General features: G+C 34.7%; 1 protein-coding gene across 2 annotated transcripts in view; it reads right to left on the reverse strand.

Annotated features, from left to right (window-relative positions):
• The window catches only part of LTN1 (listerin E3 ubiquitin protein ligase 1), a 68030-nt gene that overhangs the window by 32273 nt on the left and 14537 nt on the right, over nt 1–21220 (reverse strand). For both annotated transcript variants that reach the window (XM_059392210.1, XM_059392209.1), the window contains exons 7-19: nt 17591–17764; nt 16828–17018; nt 15735–15870; nt 13855–14664; nt 13232–13273; nt 10440–10629; nt 9732–9971; nt 8775–8928; nt 7576–7720; nt 6934–7120; nt 5214–5373; nt 3373–3477; nt 498–640 (exon numbers count right to left, since the gene is read on the reverse strand). In XM_059392210.1, the coding sequence (XP_059248193.1) occupies nt 498–640; nt 3373–3477; nt 5214–5373; nt 6934–7120; nt 7576–7720; nt 8775–8928; nt 9732–9971; nt 10440–10629; nt 13232–13273; nt 13855–14664; nt 15735–15870; nt 16828–17018; nt 17591–17764 (2677 nt within the window). The remainder of the gene's footprint in view (nt 1–497; nt 641–3372; nt 3478–5213; nt 5374–6933; nt 7121–7575; nt 7721–8774; nt 8929–9731; nt 9972–10439; nt 10630–13231; nt 13274–13854; nt 14665–15734; nt 15871–16827; nt 17019–17590; nt 17765–21220) is intronic.

The raw sequence follows: 21220 nt of genomic DNA on the forward strand, positions 1-21220 counted from the left end.
AAGCAGGATGTGTTTCTGATACATTGGGTATCACGATATAACTTTATATCTGTCCTCTTTACAAAAGGAACTGCCAAAGAGCCATATTCAGTAAGTGTTTATTAAATTAATAAACAAATGAACTAATAAGAGTACAGAGGGCCCCAAAAAGTTAAAAATTTAAAAAAAAGCTATTTCTCTGTTACCTTTAGATGTTAATCATTGGTTGACAAGGGAGAAATTAAGCATAGCTAAAAATGTTATGGACAAATAAACAATGAAAGGATATCTGTTTTAATCTTCCCTTAAGTCTGTAGCATTTCTGCACTACAAAATGGTTAACAGTCTACAATGACACTCATCCTATTGACTGCCAACTTGTTAAGTAGCAAAAGTATGAACTAGGAATAAATCAGCTGCAATTCAATTAATCTCTGCTAGATTTGAATTTAGATGTTAAGAAATACTTCTTTTATCTCAAGCAATAATTAAAGAAATATTTATTATCAAGCACTAACCATTAGTACTGCAAAGATCTTCCTTAGTCCAGGCCAAAAGGGGAGGTATACATTGAGCAATGAATTCTTTCTTGTCTTCTTTTGACAAAAATGGACAGAGACTTTGAATGGTATGCATATTACCTTCTGTTAGTGGGAAAAAACTGTTCAAAGAAAAGGAAAAATATGAATTATATTTATCCAAAACATGCAGTGGTTTCAGAAAATTCTTTCTCCTTCAGAATATTCAAAAAGACTAATAATGCCACTATATTAAGTGTATGGGGTAAAAAAGGAAACAATGACGAGACTGACAGCTGTTGGTTCTGGATGATGGAATTGTGGATATTTTCTGCTGCTTTTTTCTCCTTTTTACAGGCTTCTAATTTTTAACATAAGCATATATAACTTCACCCCCATGTAGAATTTTTTAAATTATATAATATATGGTGATTATGTTCTCCTTAAAAGTCAAAAGACTCATTTAAACAGTACCAGTTGTGTCCTTTCTATGAGTTGATAGTTGATTTAAGTGCATATATATACTTGAATTTTATTCATATAATGAGATCACTCTAAATATACTGTAAACTCTAAATATACTCGCCACTTATATCAGAATATATATCTATATCAGAATATAGAGTATCAGAATTTTCTATATCAGAATATAGAAATATATAGTATAAATCACTTTCTATTTTAAAGCTACATAACTAAATTAAGAACAAAAAGAAAAATATCCCATACTATCGTAATTTAACTATTGCCCCAGTAGTGGACATTGATTTTTCTCCCAAATTTTGCCCTTACAAATAAAGTTGCAATAAATGTCTGTGAGCAAGGTATTATTCTGCATATGCGCAAACAAAATACTAGTCTAGATTCCTAGAAGTAGAAATTACAAGAGCAAAGGATATGTATGTCTTACATTTTGTTAATTTCAAATTGCTTTCCTAAAAAGCATAATCAGTTTATACTGTCACCAAAACAAGTGTGACTGCACACTTAATGGATCTTCTTAATTTCTAGCAAGATGACAGATAAAATGTGCTTCTTTTAATTTGTATTTCTATCGTTATTACTATGGCAAATCCTTTCATATTTCACATTTCACAAATGAAATGACCATTGATTATCTGACTAATATATGAATTACCTGTTAAAGTCCTTGATACGTTTTTTAATTTGGATGGTTTTACTGATTAATAGAAGCTATTTATATATCATGGACATTAAGTTTTTGTTAATTTATAAATGTTCTTTCCCATTTTGTCACTTGTCCTTTAACCTCCACTTTTGTCATACAGAAGTTTTCTTTTTCTAAAAAATTTTACTTATGGGTAAAATACACATTAATTTACCAAATTTTTACCAAATTAACTATTTAAAGTGTAAGCCCAGTAGTGTTAAGTACATTCACAATGCTGTGCAACCAATCTCTGGAAGTCTTTTCAGTTCACAAAATTGGTATCTGCTAAATTTTCTACTAAATTTTCACTAAACAAGAACTCCCTACTTCCCCTCTCCTTGGCTCCTAGCAACCACAATTTGATCTGCTGTCTCTATGGATTTGACTACTCTAGATATCTCACATAAAAGGAATCATATAATATTTGTCATTTAGGCCTGGTTTCCTCCACTTAGCATAAATGTCCTCACAGTTTATCCACGTTATAAGATGTGTCAGAATTTCCTTCCTTTTAAAGGCTGAGTAATATTCCGTTGTTTGTGTGTACCACATTTTTTGTTTATCCATTCATCTGTTGATGGGTACTTATGTTGCTAGAAGTTTTCATTTTTCCAAAAATATCTATCACTTGTTTTACAGATTCTGGGTTTTTGTGCTTTAAGATCTTCCCCATAAGATTATACAGAGTCTCTTATTTTCCCTTGATACTTTTATATAGATCTGTTTTTACATTTAGCTCTCATCTGGACTTCATCTTTGTGTTTAATGTTAAGAGAGAGGTACCTCGCTATTTTTTTCTAACAATCCAGTTTTTCTAACATCATTTATTATTGACTCACACCTCTAATTTGAAAGGCCACCTGCATCAAAAACTAAATCCTCGTATCTGTGTGGATTAGTTTCTGGACTCTGTATCTTGATCCAATGACTTATCTATTCATCAACTTAATATTACTTATTTTATTGGTAGGGCAAGTCCTTTTCACTTTTTCAGAAATTTCCTACCATTTTTCCCCCCTATCAATTCTTGAGCATTTTTTCTTCAAAGGCAGTTTGTCAAGTTTTTCAAAAAATATTGCTGGAATTTTTATTGAGATTGCACTGCAATTAGAGATTGATACAACCATTTTTATAATTTATCTTCCCACCTTCTTTTGTAATCTTTACTACAGTTTTATATATTTTTTTTGTAAATTTGTTTCTAGGTACAGTTTTGTTGTCATTGTGAATAGACTCTCGTTTTTCCTATGTCATTTTTAATTACTACTGAATAGAATAGTTTTTGATTTTTCTGTCAAGTATAAATCCATCATTAGTAATTAGTTCTAATACTTCTCTAGTTAATTCCCTATTACTTTTATAATCAGAATCAGGTGGCGGGGTGGCCACCTGAGTGGCTCAGTTGGTTAATCCTCTGCCTTCTGCTCAGGTCATGATCCCAGGGTCCTGGAATCAAGCTCCACACCAGGTCTCCTGCTGAGCACGGGAGTCTGCTTCTCCCTCTCCCTCTGTGTATGCTCCCTCACTCCCCCCCCCCCAACAAATAAACAAATAAAATCTTTCAATTCTCATTTCCTTTCATTTAATTGCATTTCTTAAACCTGGTTTCCTTGATTGATTAGAGATTATTCATTAGTTGGGGTTGCCAAAGTAACCAAATACAAAGTACAAACTACAAAGTACAAACATTTTAAGTAAGAATACCCTTCTTTTCTCCTGTAATGCCGTTTTACTTCATCCGATGAAACACTTCGGGAAAGGATCAACTTAGCAATAATGAGAGACCAAAGGGTGCCATTTTCCATGGATCTAAAAAAAAAAAAGGAAAAAATCCATTTTCATAGTGTTTAAGATTTTTAAAGACTGTTTGCCTGATTCCTTTACAGAATTAAGTAAATTATCTCGTGAAGGTATCAATTCACATAGGGCTTTTGCCCCAAAACAATGGTCATTACTGAATGGACTGGGAGACTTGGGCTTTCAACACTCCTTTACAACTGGTACTGAACTCTCATCCCAAAGCCCTTCGAATCCCACAGAGGAGATTAGGCTTGAGCACCAGAGTCTGCAGCTGGGAAAAGGACATATTCCACAGGACACCAAGGCTGGTTAATGCTGAAGAACCAAGGTATTAATATCAACCGGCAAAAGTTCTAAGTGTCAAGTACATGGACTGAGATTGCAGAGAAAGATGTGCTCAGCCTGGGACCCCTGAAACTATAGAGCATACTCAAAACACTATTGGCTGGTGAAAAACAAAGGGAAGCAGTTCAACAAAGTAATTTCAACAGGCTAAATACTAACTACTAAAACCAATATGATTACTGTAATACCTATTTCCTCAACCAGGTAAGAAGGTTTTGTGGCTATAACTTTTTAAAATATTTTATTTTTTTATTTAAGAGAGACACAGATAGTGAGAGCATGAGCGGGAAGGAGGGGAGAAGCAGACTCGCTGCTGAGCAGGGAGCCTGATACGAAGCTCGATCCCAGGACCCTGGGGTAATGACCCGAGCTGAAGGCAGATGCTTAACCCACTAAGCCACCCAGATGCCCCCGTGGTTATAACCTTAAGACACATCTGGGGGGAACCTGGGTAGCTCAGTGGGTTGAAGCCTCTGTGGGCAGCTCGGGCCACGATTCTAGGATCCTGGGATCAAGCCCCGCATGGGCTCTCTGTTCAGCAGGGAGCCTGCTTCCCCTCCTCTCTCTGTCTGCCTCTCTGCCTACTTGTGATCTGTCAAATAAATAAATAAAATCTTAAAAAAAAAAAAAAAAAGACATATCTGTATCAACATGCAAAGTAAAAGGTTAGATCTGAGAATAGTGGAAGGACGGATCACAGATCAAAACAACTTCTACAAAGTTTCTGTTTCCTTCATTGTCATCTGTCCCATTCTTGAATGTATTTATGGATTTAAGAACACAGGCAAAGTTCAAATATCTTGATGAGTAAATCGAGAACTTGAATCCACAAAGTACTTATCATTAAGAATTGGGTTTAATGTAGGGCACCTAGGTGTTTTAGTTGGTAAAGTGCCTGCCTTTGTTTTGCTCAGGTCATGATCCTGGGACCCCCCCCCCCCCATCTAGCCCGGAGTCAGGCTCTCTGCTCAGCGGGGAGTCTGCTTCTCCCTCTCCCTATATCCCTCCCCCTGCTTGCGCTTTCTCTGTGTCTCAAATATATAAATAAAATCTTTAGGGGCACCTGGGTGGCTCAGTGGGTTAAAGCCTCTGCCTTTGGCTCGGGTCATGATCCCAGGGTCCTGGGATCGAGCCCTGCGTCGGGCTCTCTCCTCTGCAGGGAGCCTGCTTCCTCCTCTCTCTCTCTGCCTGCCTCTCTGCCTACTTGTGATCTTTGTCTATCAAATAAATAAATAAATAATCTTTTTAAAAAATCTTTAAAAAAAAAAAAAGAATTGGGTTTAATTTAGATCAATCCTCTGACTGAAGGATTAGCATGAAGTGAGCTTACATTTTACAGAAACAAAGCCAAAAATGAGTAAAATTATCATATAAAAATGGAAGTTGAAAGGAATTCTTACCTGTTAAATAACAGCTGTAAAAGGCCAGAAGTATTACCAAGTCCACATAAGTTATCATATGTAATATTCATCTTTTGAAGCATTTCACAAAATCCAGTTAGAAAAACAGGTGGATTATCTAATTCCTCATACCACTGCAGTGAATAGAGCAGTTCTGCAACTATAGAATGGACAACACATCAAGAGTGTTCTGTGAAGAGGCCTTTGATCATTTTCACTTCTCTGTCCTATTTTCTAATACTGCTATGTCCATCAGTCTATAAACTGATTTTCAAATCTGCTTTGAGATGTTTTATGATAATGAATTGTGAGAATATTCGATACAAAATATGAGTCTCCTTCCAAATCTTACTTGGTTCCTTTTCTGATTAGTTAAGAATGCGACAAGCTTAAGTTACCAGAAACACTGGAAGAATCTTCCTACTATTTTTGTCACAAGTGTTAACAAGATACTTACAGGAAAAAACAACTAAGGAACCCAACACCTGAAATGAGAAGGTCAAGCCAATGTTAAGAAATGGGAAATACCATGATATAGTAAAGCCAATGTTAAGAAATGGGAAATACCATGATATAGTAAATAGGGTGGGGATCTCCACAACAGACTGACTGGTCTGGATTCAAATGAGCTGTATGTATAGTTATTAATTAGAGTATGAAAATCTGCCACAGGGAGTGCTGTGAGAATTCAATGACCAGTATCTATCACAAAACCTAGCATATCATAGTAGACTACATAATTAGTCACAACTCTGTCTTGTAAAGCCACATATAGATTTTGGAGTCAGAAGACTTGAGACCTGATTCAAAATCTAATCCTCTCCCTTACAAGCTAAGTAACTTTAATCAACTCAAGATAAGAAAACACAAGGTGAGAAAAACAACAGCAATAATTTCTGATAGGATTGATAAGGAGATTAAATACATAATGTTGTCAGTTTGTCATTAGTAACACAGTTGACAAGAACAAGTCTTACAAAGATCATCACTCTGATTTCCAGTTCTATTTTGTATAGATTCCCTCTGTGGGCAATGGAAACTGTACTAAACTCCTCGCCCTTAACTGCCTGTGGAGAAGCTTTCTTCCCCAGGACATATGTTCTCTTCTACTAGTAACTACGCTATAGCTGAAGGCTTACAAACAAGACAGAGAAATTATGCAAATCCTCTGTACCTTTAATACCATTTTGTATAGGTCACATTGCTTCCTACAATTCTACACCATTTCCTGGAATGAGGGAATTTTCTGAAGTCCAAAATCCCCTTGGAATTCAACATATGAACCTCTATTTGCCAGGAAAAAAAAATGTATGTGTGTGTGTGTGGTGTGTGTGTATATAGATATACACATATCCCTATGAACACAAAGATATAGTGGTTCAAGAACTGAAAATTCAGAATCCTTGATGAAATACTAGACTCACTTAACCACTTTCTTTAAGGATATATGCCATAGGATCTACCTGTCTTACCAGCTTCAGTAACTGATATTATACCAAATTCTGCTCTACAGCTAACAAGATTATAGAAAGATTTCAGTATGCTTCCACCCAATCTGCAATTTACCACTCATCACTCAAGTAACCTCAGGTTTTTAATCACTAAAACAGCTAATAGGAATGGAAGATTCTTAACTAAATTGCAGGTTAATAAAAATTCTTCCAAAATTGTAATTACTTCAAAACATTTCTATTATATCTGAATGCTCATATATACTTACTTATTTTCTCAAGCTCATTATTTTCTAGGACTATTTCCTTTTTCAGTGCAACTAATACCATTTTGCTCAATAATGCTGAAGTACACAAATGGCTGGGAAGTTTCTTTGTATCTTGTTCTTTAAAATCTGTTTTGAAACACTCATAATTCAAACTCAATCTTCCTTCTAAAAGAGGTCTATGCAACCACTGTAAAAAGAATACATTAAATTATATACAAAATCATTAGATATTCTAAATTATCTACTACCTATACAATTAAGACAGGGAACAAAAATGAAATTATTAGAGTATCTTCAAAATGTTATTAGAATAACTTCAAAAGTGAAGTTATTACTAGTTTATTAGCAAAATCACAGAAGTCTACAAGTTTGGGTTTTACTTTAGGAAATTATCAACATGTGTATTTAAGACTCCTTCAATTCACCACAGCAACTGCCACTGTCTTACAAACAAACATCCAATATATGAGCATTCAGAGATGTAAAGGCAAAGCAAATATTCATTTCACCTTTTTTTCTCCTCCCCCCAAAAGAAGACAGTTTGTTTACTTTTTCTTTCTCCCAGAACAAAATAAAAATGTCCAAGGCTGCACAAAGTCCAAACTTCAGAATAACACAAGCACAGTTCAATCTTAAACATACCTGCATAGGAAGAGACTGTCTCATCTTCTCCCATTCACTGTTACTTGGCATTACACTTCCAATATATACTCCCAAAAGATTAGTATCCTCACTTTCTAAAAGTGCATTTAGCAAGTCATCAACAGCAGACAAGAGGACTTGAAGACTGAAAATAATGCAAACAACATAGCTATTATGGTTACGCTATGACTAACTTGAACACCCTGGTACACATTAAATACCCTGTGGCAGGTTAACAACTTAACTGAATGAAAGCCTAGTAAAAAATGAAGCTAAGCAACTCCTCTACCCTAAATTCAATGTACGCACAGCAAAATTGTGGATTTAATCCATTATTTATGATTTGGAATTGAGTGCTGCTTCTACCTCAGAATGAAGGGGCCTTGACTTATTTCAGATCAGATATTTCGGAAATACAGATACCTTACTGTATGAACAAAACCATTATGTTCAGAAAAATATATGACCTAACCCTAACAGCCTCTGGAAGCATTCTCTTGGTTTTTCACTTTTACATACGGATTTAGGCATGAATTGTGAAATATATTTGCAATTCAACACCTTAAAACAGTGGCTACCAGGCCCCCCAAAATAATGAAGAATAATCACTGTGTGTGGTGGCCATGAGAGGTCATTGCTATAATCCACACCAGCCCACAAGAAACAGGATGGCACCACCATCACATCACTGAGCATAAATCTGGAGTCCAGCAGATATTCTAAAACAAATCACTCTTCAACTAAGGGAGTTTAATTGAATGATCATTAAAACAAATTCCTTTTGGAAAAATCTTTTTGTCTGGATCTTCTCTTAGAGTCCTATAGATTTTTTTTTTTTAAGATTTTATTTATTTATTTGACAGAGACACAGCAAGAGAGGGAACACAAGCAAAGGGAGTGTGAGAGGGAGAAGCAGGCTTCCTGCTGAGTACAGAGCCCGATGCAGGGGCTCGATCCCAGGACCCTGGGATCATGACCTGAGTTGAAGGCAGATGCTCAACCAACTGAGCCATCCAGGTGCCCCAAGTCCTATAGATTTCTTATATCCTATATAGATTTCTTATATCCTATATAGATTTCTTATATAGCAAATTGTTTTTCATATTCATTCATATTAATCATGGGATCTTATTTCAAGACCGTGATCAGGCATTAAAGAGAGAGCAAATGAGCAAATGAGCACAAAAGACATTAATTACCTTTTGATATCCAAAGATGAAGACTGAACTTGGTTCTTCAGCCACAGAGCAGACAAACGTAGGAAGGTACTCTGTTTATACGTATTGCCAGTTTGGTGGATCAATAAATTCACACCAGAGAGCCAAGTATTTTTCAGTTTACAGACAAGAAAGTCTAAAATCAAGATGTCAACAGTAATTTGTAATCCCTGTGAAGCAACTATCATCAGTACAAAATGTCTGAAATAACTCAGTGCAGACTTGAGATTTTTAAGATACTGCTAAAAAAGGAAAATAGAAAATTGTTCCAAAACAAAATAATTATATCATAAATTTGTAACGATACAAGGTAGCTCATGCCATGTAAATAAAAGTTAAGATTTTTAAAGTTAGCTTTCTTCCTCTCTGAACTTATTTACAAGAGCACTCTTCTTTTTGGAGATGTGAAAATTTATTACACCTTTTCCAAATAGAGAAGTTAGTATAAAAGGGTGTGGGAGGAGGGGTAACAATAGTAGTATTTTTTAACATTCCTTTCATAAGTAAGTCTCAATTAATATATAAGGCAATATAGTCCTTAAAAAGGCAATTTCAATTTCTTTTTGATATCTACCAACAGTGAAGAAGAGAAAGACATATTAATACCTGCCCCTTAATGAGTGTGGAGTTTGAGACATTAAGAAATTAAGCAACTTGCCAAACCACAGCCACTCAGTAAAGAGGCTAAGATTCTAACTCATCTATCATGGCCCCTTCTTAAACTGTTATCTTTGGTATCAAGAAAGAACTTAGACATAATGTCATATCCATCTTTAACTTGGTTTCTGAAGCTGAAAGTGTTTAAGATTTGCACCCCTTTACTCAAAATGCTTTCAACTTTCAAGTACATTATGATTCAATTAATAAAGCCTGGGCACTTACACTATGAAGGTCAGAGCCGGAGATTCCCAACAAAACATTTGAGCAGTAGGCTATTACCTGGCAAATGTGTTTTTTCTTTGCTCTGAGCACATAACTGAAAGAGAGTTAATAATAAGTCTTCAGATGATGGCATTAGCAAGCATCCTTTTGCTGAGCTGAAATAGTTATAGGCCACATCACAGATAAAAGACACTGACAAGTCATTATTTTCAGCTTCTGACAATTCCTTTCCTTTGGATAAAGTTTCATGAAGTTTAACAATAATTCTCTCCACATATACTTCTTCAATCAAGTAATCTAGAGGGAAAAAAGTTCACACAGACAAAAAAATTTTAAAAAATAAATTATAATATTAATATAAAAATATTTTTAAATATTTTAAAAATTTAAAAAATATTAAATCTGTGTATTAAAAAATGTAGTAGACAAAAGAACTTATACCAAAAAATCAATCTGATCTCTCACACATAAAAGCCCTCATGTAAAAAAAAAAAAATTTTAATTAAGTAAAAAGAAAAAAAGCAGTGCTTTACAAAATTACTGAACAGTTTTGTTATTTAAAACCCTTTAGAATATAAAACTGAAAGTATTACAATGTCTTCCAAGTCATGCTAGAAAGATTAATAAACATTTAGGGTGCTAATAAGATTAAAATATCTGAATGAAGTCTTGTTATTTTTAATCAATTACAAGCAAACATGGAACCCCTCCCCAAAAGTGAAAATGTATTGCCTACTAAAAAACAAAAGCCATATATTTGCCTACCATTTTTAACATGTTGGGATAATACCAAGCTTAGAAGAGCCCATCTTTCTGAGAAGTAAGATTCAGAAGATCCTGAGGATTCCAAGTCCTTACTACAAAGGTGATCTGCCAAGGCTGTCAACTTCTCTCCAAGGATTTCTCCTTTTAGCCAAGGAGTTACTAAAGCATGTTTATCTGAACTAGAACATGCCTAAAACCATAAAATCAAAGCAAAGATTAGAAGGAAGATCAAAAAATGTATCTGCCTAAAATATTACTTGTACTATATTACCTCCCTTCATCATCATGGCCCCCCACTCTTCCTCAAGTTCTAAGAAAGCTGGTATTGTCTCTGTTCCCCACTAGGCCTTGCTTACATACACTTTCATGCTTTACTCATGCTATCTTCCCAACCACAAATATTTCCCCTCTTCTTTACTTATCAAAATCCCATCCATCCTCTCGGAATTATTACAAAGCCCACCTGCTTTACGAAATCTCCCCCATCCACTCTAGTCCATACTCTGCACTGCTTTTCTCTGAATTTCTAAAGCACTTACTGGGTTGTATTATTATTTATAATGTTTCATCTGTGTATGTCTTGTTTCCAATGGGATTGTAAGTTCCTTGAGAGTAGAGACTGTCTTAAACTTCTTTGATACCTGCTATCAACACTGCAGATATGTTCAATGAATAATGAATGGATGAACTTGAAAAGACAGATTTTAAAATGCTCTATATTTTAAATTTTTGTTCATTAATTTTACTAAAATTAAAGAACTATTATTTAATGGTGGTAAGCTACTTCAATATGAACAAGGGCCTTCTTATTTCCTCTTATTCTCTGCAATAGTAACTGAGGCCAGATACCTAACAGCAACTGGTTTATTTTCATGGAGTGGGAAAGCAAGAGAAAAAAAAAAACTGTAAATCCACCCCCAAAAGCATGCTGATCCATGTTTCCAGAGCTTCTTTTGCTTTAGGGCTGACAAGAAAGGAATTTGCAACTTGATTCATTTCAAAGCAATCTGGAAAAAAAAAAATCCAAGTGCGGATTGGGTAATGCCTAAAAAACTGTTAATCCTCTTATTTAAGAAACTTAGGTAACCAGAACTTTTATTTTAGCCTAAGCTTTACCACCTTGAACAAATCTCTTAACCAACCTGGGCCTCTTTCTTCATTTTAGAAATGAAGATTAACCTAGAAAATCTCTAAAGTCCTTTTCCGGTTACAAAATTCAGGTTTGTGTTCAAAGAAGCTGACTTTATAACTCTAATCAAGTTGCACAAAAAAGAAAAACTAGAGTCTGGATAGCTCTAACATTGGCTTTGCTAATACAGTTTACTAAATAAAACTGATCTATTTTATAGAATCCAGGAAGTAAACTTCTAAATGTCTCTCAAGTTAGCAAGACATGAAGCACAATACTAATGTTTTAACAAATCCACAGAAACTGACCAGCTTTAAGGGGTTGAAGAGACCAGGTAGTCAGGAAGGGATAGTCTTCCAAACAGATATGAATATTTGAACTACCTGCCAAGTGCATTCCTAGATTGGAAATGGTCTTCTCTTATCAAATTACCAAACCATTTTTGCTCTGATTCTAGACTTACCAAGTAGTTTTCTGATAATTTGGCTTTTCATATACCCTGCCTTTTGAGAGAGAAGGTACTGGATAAACTAATGCAACTGCTCTCTGATACGTTATATCTCTGACTGAAAAGCAGTAAATTAATATTCTGTATTTATTTTGTAAAAAAAACTACTGGGGGAAATAGAAAGTCACTATTTAGTGGGCATAGAGTTTCAGTTTTCCAAGATAAATTCTGGAGACTGGTTCACAATACTATGACAGTTGACACCACTGAACTGTAAACTCAGAAATAGTTAAGATGGCAAGTTTTATTATGGCTCTTTTACCATAATTGAAATAAAGATAGAGGAAAAAAAAACTGTAAATTAAAAAGTTATCTGGGGACGCCTGGGTGGCTCAGTTGGTTAAGCAGCTGCCTTCGGCTCAGGTCATGATCCCAGCGTCCTGGGATCGAGTCCCACATGGGGCTCCTTGCTCAGCAGGGAGCCTGCTTCTCCCTCTGCCTCTGCCTGCCATTCTGTCTGCCTGTGCTCGCTCTCTCCCCACCCTCTCTGATAAATAAATAAAATCTTAAAAAAAAAAAAAAAAGTTATCTGTATAAAATTTAAAAATAATAAAAAAAGGCTAAAATAAAAAAATTTTAGGTAACTAGTCTAAACATTTCTATGGTTGGAAGTATTGTGTCATTACATCTTCATTAGGATAAAACACTTAAGCCATTTCTAAAACTTCTAAATGGCTTAGGTTCCTTGATTTCTTTTCATTATTTTTATCACTAATTTTCTTATTTAGTCAAGTGGCAATCAGACAAAGCCTGCAAGATCTTAATTTACCGTACAGTATTCCAAAGTGGGACAAACTCAATTTCCTGAGGTGTTCTAGCCAAACCTAAAACCACTCAATCCATGTCTATAGAAGAAAGCGTAACTAGATTAAGGGTAAAATTTATAGTCTTAATTTAAAGGTAATCAAATGTTTAACTCTCCCTTTGTTATCTGTTAGGGGAGAAACACTGGATTTTCCAGAGTCTAGTCCCTCTTTGTGGATACTCCTATCCAGAAAAATAATACCTCAGAAAAGCAAACAGCAAAAGCTTTCCCAATAGTGGGAAGAAAGGTACAATAAGAAGGAAGTTCTCTAACAGCATGTGAATATGACTGGTTTTAATTTTCCTATACCCACAAATACAAAAAAAGGAGAAAAAAAATCCCTAAGATACCTTTTCGATGACCTGAAGAATAGAATTCCACTTCAGATCCCCCTGAAAGAGGAGAGAGAAATAATATGCTAGAAGGAATGAAGTCACCATGTAATCACTACAAAATTAAAAACTTTTTTAGCAACTTCAACATTAAAAAGTAGACTAAAAACCTCTGCCTTTTATTACCAAGCATTCATCAACTTACCATACTTACTGAACACATACTGGTCTCACACACTTCCCCATCACAATCAAGAATACATTGCTTGTGCTTGCTTTGGCAGCACATATACTAAAATTGGAAAGAATATATTGCTCTTCTTTAAATAGATATTCACACCCAAGAATAATCTCCATGTGGGTCTCATTCTACTTTTATCTATAATTATTGTGGCAATATAAACCATTACAGTTTAAAGAGAGAGACAGAGGCACCTGGGTGGCTCAGTGGGTTGAAGCCTCTGCCTTTGGCTCAGGTCATGGTTTTAGGATCCTGGGATCCAGCCCCGCATCGGCCTCTCTGCTCAGCAGAGAGCCTACTTCATCCTCTCTCTCTGCCTGCCTCTCTGCCTACTTGTGATCTGTCTGTCAAATAATAAAATCTTTAAATAAATAAATAAAGAGATAGACAACAACAATACCTCAATGAGATCATCCAAGATATATTTTCTCTCCATATTATTGTCACAGCAACGGAGGGCACTGTATAAAATGTCCACCAAGAAACCAGCATCCTTCCTTGGATCTTCATTTAGCCAACCAATCAGTTTCTGGTATAAAAACTGCACTGCAGGATTTTTTTGTGTAAGTCTGGCTATTTCAAGAGGTTTGGCTTTGACAGTACTCTGTTTTTCATCACCTAACAGCATTTTAAATACTTGGGTTGAAGAGAAAGAGCTGAGCAGAGTAGAAAGGAACCTCAGATGTTGCTCTGACTTTTGCTCATTGACATAGTTAAAACTCATCATTGCTAGTTTACAGACCAAGTCTTCCAAAGGTTTCTTCCTTAGCGGCGATATAAGCTCTGAACAATTATGAGTGAGAGAAGGTTCAGTCATTAATTCAGAGCTTTCACTGTTCTCACCTTCTGAGGAAACACATTTTTCATTCTCCTTATTACTTTCAGGCAGCTCATCGGCAAATCTAACCTTACCAACTTTTTTTTTATTCGACTTCAGCGAGCTCTTTGGCTTCTGAAGGACCTGTAGCAGGTTAGATACACCTGACACGGATTTCACATCAGCTTCTGGCTCATTGATTTTCTCCACACAGATCTCTGACAGTCTTTCCCAAAAATTTAGCAGCACTTTGTCCAAACTGTGAGCTTTTTTATCATCTTTTTCCACATCTGCTTTGGCTTCCCAGGAACTTAAAGTTTCGGCTAAATGGTTAAACAGCTGCCCATCTTGCAATCTTGCATCTTTGAGAACTGCATCAATAAAAGGAATCAACTAAAAGAGAAGGTAGAAATGGAAAAGTTCCATTTTCAGGAGAAATAAAGTTTTAAACAAGGTATTTATAAAAAAATAAATTAAATGAAATAAACAAGGGCGGGGAGGTCCTTAAGCTGCCAACTCTGGATTTTGGCGCAGGTCATGATCTCAGGGTCTTGAGATCAAGTCCTGAGTCAGGCTCTGAGCTGGGCATGAAGCCTGCTTAATATTCTCTCTATACCTCTCCCTCTGCCCCTCTTCTCGTTTGCTTGCTTGCTTGCTTGCTCTCTCTCTCTCAAAATTTAAAAAAAAAAAAGAAAAAAAAAACAAGGTATTTGTAAAACACTATAAAATTCCGTATTTAATAACTGAAAAATGTTGAATTTTTCCCCCTCAAAATTCTAAAGAGTCAACTTGAAGGTCATTTTCATAATATACAAAGAGGTTAAAGATTTTACTGCATTCCCCCTAAATTATTCTTTTTATGATATAATTAACCAAAATTATTGGTCATTAACAAATAATACAGTCTTCTTCGCATACCCTGAACTTATTCAAGTTTTTTACTTTTTTCTAAATCAATATGAAAGACATATAGGACCAACAGAATTCAGAACCCTTTTTCTTAAATTATGAAGAGTAATTAAGTGAGATATCAACCAGGATCTATGCTTATGTAACTTCATTAATTTCCTAACATAAGGAACCATATTCCAGAACTTGCTTTCATCACTGGTTCTAAAAGCCAAGCACAATATTTCACAAAAGGAGTTAAATATTTTAGAAGTAACAAATTATTGTATAATTTACATATAATATAAAAGGCCACAAATAACAACTTTGTAATTATGTTTTGTGTTACAACTCTACAAAACAGGGTTTGCACATCCAGAGACTAACTAGTACTCAGAAATTATGGTATTATTCTGGCAACCAATAACACAGAATTTTTATTTAGCTGGTCAGAAATACACATTACTTAAAAATGAAATCTATATGAAGACTAATTAATAATGACAAGATACAATGAGCTTAATATTATAAGTCAATGTGCAAAAGGCACTGATGATTTTTACATTTGTAAGTACCTGGTCATTGACGAGCATCTCTTCAATTTCTTCTTCACCTAAGTTTTGTTGCATGATGAAACGTAAGCATTCAAAAAAAGCTGATATTACTGCTGAACATTCTGAAAAGCTGGTTTTTATTCTTTCTGTTGATAGCCTAAGAAATAATAAATAACTATAGCTTATTCTTTCACAAAAAAGAAAATATGCAACTCAGAAACACCAAAATAAAGACATAGATCATACCAAAAGAAGAGAATTTTTTACAGTATAATTCTTAAAATGAAAACTAAGAACAATAAGAACTTGAAGTGTGAAAAAAGCACAATTTCAAATATGTCAACAAAAGAGAATACACAACTATTTTCTATTCAGAAACAAATCCACCTCCAAATTTTAAAGACAGGACTTAAATAAAGATAATAATGTAGTAAAAAATAATTTTTTAAAAAAATTTTATTTATTTGACAGAGAGAGAGAGATCACAAGTAGGCAGAGAGGCAGGCAGAGAGAGAGAGGAGGAAGCAGGCTCCCCGCTGAGCAGAGAGCCCGATGTGGGGCTCGATCCCAGGACTCTGGGACCATGACCTGAGCCGAAGGCAGAGGCTTAACCCACTGAGCCACCCAGGCACCCCGTAAAAAATAATTTTGTAATCATTTAAAAAAACTGAGTATATTTTACTAGATAAAACTGAGTATCTTTTATTAAGTTCAACAAGTACAGTGAAATTTTTGTTTTAATTATGACTTTAAATAGCTATCATATTTAAGTTTATGGAAGTTACAAACTCTTCAGAGGTTCATTTTTTTCCATTTGGGCATTTGTATGTATCACAACATACCAAAAAATGACATTTTAAAAATGGTCTATGTCCATCTAAGGTCTTACAATATTCATTGCACTTTCTACTGTGTATTACCACCGAAGCCTTAAAAGTACCCAAGAAAAGCATTCCAATTGTAATTCTCTGAAAACTTTAATAAAAGTGTTTAATGAAGAGCAAAACAATATGGAGAAAATTTAAGTAAGACAATAATGAGTATGTCATCCTATCCATGTATGCAAACAAGAAAAATCTCTTGTTTTAACAATCAAGAAATTTAAACTTCTTACCCTGCAACAACAGAGGTGAGGAAATTTTTGAAGAAATCCAACTTTGGATCTGTAATGGTCTGAGGAAGTTTGCTGATAAATGGCAAAAGATAAGGATATATGACAGTAGCCAGACCCCGACCACCCTCACGAACCACAGCTGACAGCTTCGGAAACACACTTTTTTTTGCATTTACATGAAGCCAACAGTCCTAACAAAGGAAAGATTATATTAATAATTAGAGATCATAGAATACTTTTCCCAATTAGGAGACATACAGGCTCTCAGAAGTATTAATCATGTATTCTACTTAGGCTAAAATCTCTCAACACTAAAACTAAAACAATTTAAAACTCAGAAACTTTAATAAATTTATTACATATAGAAATCATATACCCCACATGCTTAGGACATAACTGATCAGAAATAATTAACTTAAAAGACTTCTATAAAAGCCGTTCTATAAAACGGGCAGCAGTATTGAATCTTAAATATAAGATTCAGATATACTGACTTGACTGGACGACATAAGGTTTAAAGAATAATTGATACTGGCTAAACAAAAAAGTACAATAAAAACTCAATGCCATTTTATAATCAGTTTAAAGATTTATACCAAGTTTCGGATTAAGTATTTTATTTCTAAGAAAGCATTTTTTTCCCAGTAAGTTTTAGATAGTATAATTCGATAGGCTCTCTCTCACACATACCTAAGGCTTCTAAAATATAAACTTCTAAGACAACAAATACTCCCCATGTATTAAATGTACCTCTGTTACACACCTCAATAGTTGTGAGTGTATAAAGTACAGCTTCCCAGAGAGCTGGGCACACAATGGGATCACTGTCATCAATGCTAAGTAGAACAGATGGGCTCACTTTAGATGCTTCCTCTTTCATCAACTGTGGAATACGCTGGCACAAAGCAGAAACTAACTCAAAATAAGCTGAGCGGATCTAAAACAAAAAAACGAAAAGCTGGATTAAATCAAAGCCTAACAGACCTAAAACGAAATTTTTTACTTAATAGCTGATAGTTTATTCATACTAGCCCTCTCATTAATAAAACTATAAAGACTACAAAAAACATTTTAAAGTCTTCCATAGAGTATGGGGGCTGAAAAGACATTAGAAATTACCACATAAAAGGGAAGGCAGAAAGAATTCAACCTTCTATTTCTTTGGCTGAAGCAAACACAGATCCTCTCCAGTAGCTGAGGCCTTCAGCTGGGGCCTCACATTATTCCTATTGATGCACAAGGCTACGAGGCTGCACAAAGTTAAACACATCCAAACAAACAAAAACTAAGAAACCATGAGCCACTATCAACAGAAACAAAAGATGACACAGAGATCTGAGACTTTAAATCTTAGAATTATCAGTTATAAATTCCTTATCAACAATTTTTATTATATTCAAAGAAATAAAGGTTTAAAGAAATCTGAAGGAAAAAGGATCTCAGAAAAAGCACAGCAAATGTGAAAAAAATGAAGCACAATTTCTAAACTAGAAATAAACAGGCAGAAAGAAATACAGATACATGATAGAAAGATTAGAACTCAATTCACAGTTTAAGAACAGATAATGAGAAATAAAGAGCAAAAGAAATTATCCACCAAGTAGCACAGAAAGAGAAAAAAGATGAAAAACAGCAAGGACAACATAAGACACAGAGGATAAAGAAGGTTTAATATATATTAAATCAGAATCCCAAAGCGAGAGGAGAGAATGAAGCAACCGAAAGATCTGAAGAGGTTAATAGCTGAGCATTCTGTAGAGCCAATGAAATACACCAATCTACAGCTCAAGAAATCCAAAAAATCCCAAGCAGCATACATAGAAAAAAAAGCCACAACAAGACACATAATGGTGCAACTACAAAAAAACAAAAGCCAAAACAAAGAATAAACCTTAAAAGTGGCCAGAGGAAAAAGACAAACTACCTTCAAAGGAAGGACTGTAAGACTGACATCTAACTTCAATAGCAACAATATTAAGTCAGAATACAGTGGAATGTCGTCAACAAAAAACAACTGCCTGTATTTAATCCTGTACCCAATAAAAATTTATGTCAATGAGAGTAAAGGGGTGCCTAGCTGGTTCAGTTGGTAAAGCACGAGACTCTTGATCTCAGGGTTGTAGGTTTCAGCCCCACATTTCGTGGAGATTACTTGAAAAAATAAAACCTTAAAAAAAAAAAAAAGAATGAAAATGAAACAAAAATATCTGATAGAGGAAAGAAAATGATTTCATCTTTGTCGTATAAAATCAAGACATGTTCTTGTGTTCTACATACATGTTCTACATATAAGGCAGATGATCCCAGATGGAAGGTAAGAGATGAAAAAAGGAATAAAGAGCAAACAAAGCAACAAATATGTAGGTAAATCTAAATGAAGATTCAAAGTATACTAATAATATTTTCCAGGATTAGAAAAATACACATACATACATACTTAACCCCATAAAGCACTTTATTTCTGTATATTTTATATAAAATACTACCAAATCAATGTTAGCAATGTACTTAAAAAGATAAATATATAGCATGACTAAGTTTTTCTCTTAAATGCTAGGCTAGAAAATTATATGATCATTTAAACATATCAGAAAAAGCAATCAAGGAAATTTGATCATTAATTTATGACAGAACTACTCAGCAAATTAAGAATAAAAAGGAAATTTTAAACCTTATAAAATCTAGAAAGCATCATACTCAAAATATTAAGAGTCTACAACTATTTCTTTAAAGTTAGAAACAAGAAAAGCATGCCAGCTATCACTTCTATTCAACTAGAGGACCTAATTAATACAAAGAGACAAGGGGAAAAAAAGAATTGGAAAGTAACCCAAATAAGTAACTATAGTCACAGCAAAATAACAGGCTATGAAAAATATTCAAAAAGATCTAAACACTGGCTATTAAAACTAATAAGAGTTTGAGAGAGTTGCTGAATATAAAATTAACATACAAAAGTATAAAATACCTACATCAGTACAAACAAAATACAAAAATGCAATAAAAATGTAATAAAAAACATCCCATATTTCACAATAGCACCAAAAACTATAAACTTGTTCAGGATAGAACACACTATAAAATATTATTTTAGGGGACGCCTGGGTGGCTCAGTTGGTTAAGCAGCTGCCTTCGGCTCAGGTCATGATCCCAGCGTCCTGGGATCGAGTCCCACATTGGGATCCTTGCTCCGCAGGGAGCCTACTTCACCCTCTGATTCTGCCTTCTACTCTGTCTGCCTGTGCTCACTCTCGCTCGCTCTTTCTCTGACAAATAAATAAATAAAATCTTAAAAAATATATATATTACTTTAGGATGAAAAGGGCCTAACATAGCCTAAAAGTTTTTGAAAATAAATAAATAAAGTTGGAGGGTTTCTAAACTTATTACAAAATAACAATAATCGAGAGAGTGTGGTATTGGTGTAAGGATAAACATATAAATAAATGGAACAGAATAGAGTCTAAAATTAAGATCCAAGATATATGGTCAACTGAATTTTTACAAAGGTGCCAGAATAAGGATAAGACAGTCTTTCAGGGGCACCTGGGTGGCTCAGTGGGTTAAAGCCTCTGCCTTTGGCTCAGGTCATGATCCCAGGGTCCTGGGATCAGGCCCCACATCGGGCTCTCTGCTCCATGGGGAGCCTGCTTCCTCCTTTCTCTTTCTCTCTGCCGGCCTCGCTGCCTACTCTTGATCTCTGTCAAATAAATAAATAAAATCTTTAAAAAAAAAAAAAAAAAGTCTTTCAACTTTCAGGATAATTCTATGTAAAAAGTTAACATGAGGATGTGGAAGGTTCAGTTTGTGACTCTGCCTTCAGCTCCGGTCACGATCGCAGGGCCGTGGGATTGAGCCCTACATCAGGCTCCCTACTCAGTGGGGAATCTGTTTCTCCCTCTCCCTCTCTCTTGCTCAAATAAATAAAATCTTTTAAAAAATTAATTTGATTCTCCCCACTATGTGACACACAAAAATTAATTCTAAATGAACCTAAACTATAAAATTTCTAGAATAAAATAGAGAAATCTTTGCAACCTTGGGGTAGGCAAAGATTTTAGATAAGAAATCAAAAGCAAGAATCATAAAAGAAAAAAATGATAAAGTGGACTTCACCAAAATTAAAAACCTACTCTCTAAAAACATTAAGAAAATGAGAAGTTAAGCCACAGACTAGAAGAAAACATTCATGATTCTTTATCTGACAAAATGTTTTGCATCCACAATACATAGAGCACATTCACAACTCAAAAATAAAAACCAAAAACTCAAGTTTTAACACGGGTAAAAGAGGGGTGCCTGGCTGGCTCAGTCGGTAGAGCATGCACTCTTGATCTCAGGTTTGAGTTCAAGCCCCATGTTGGGTGTGAAGCTTACTTTAAAATTTTTAAAT

This window comes from Mustela nigripes, chromosome 2, assembly GCF_022355385.1.
Source record: "Mustela nigripes isolate SB6536 chromosome 2, MUSNIG.SB6536, whole genome shotgun sequence".
Classification (NCBI taxonomy): domain Eukaryota; kingdom Metazoa; phylum Chordata; class Mammalia; order Carnivora; family Mustelidae; genus Mustela; species Mustela nigripes.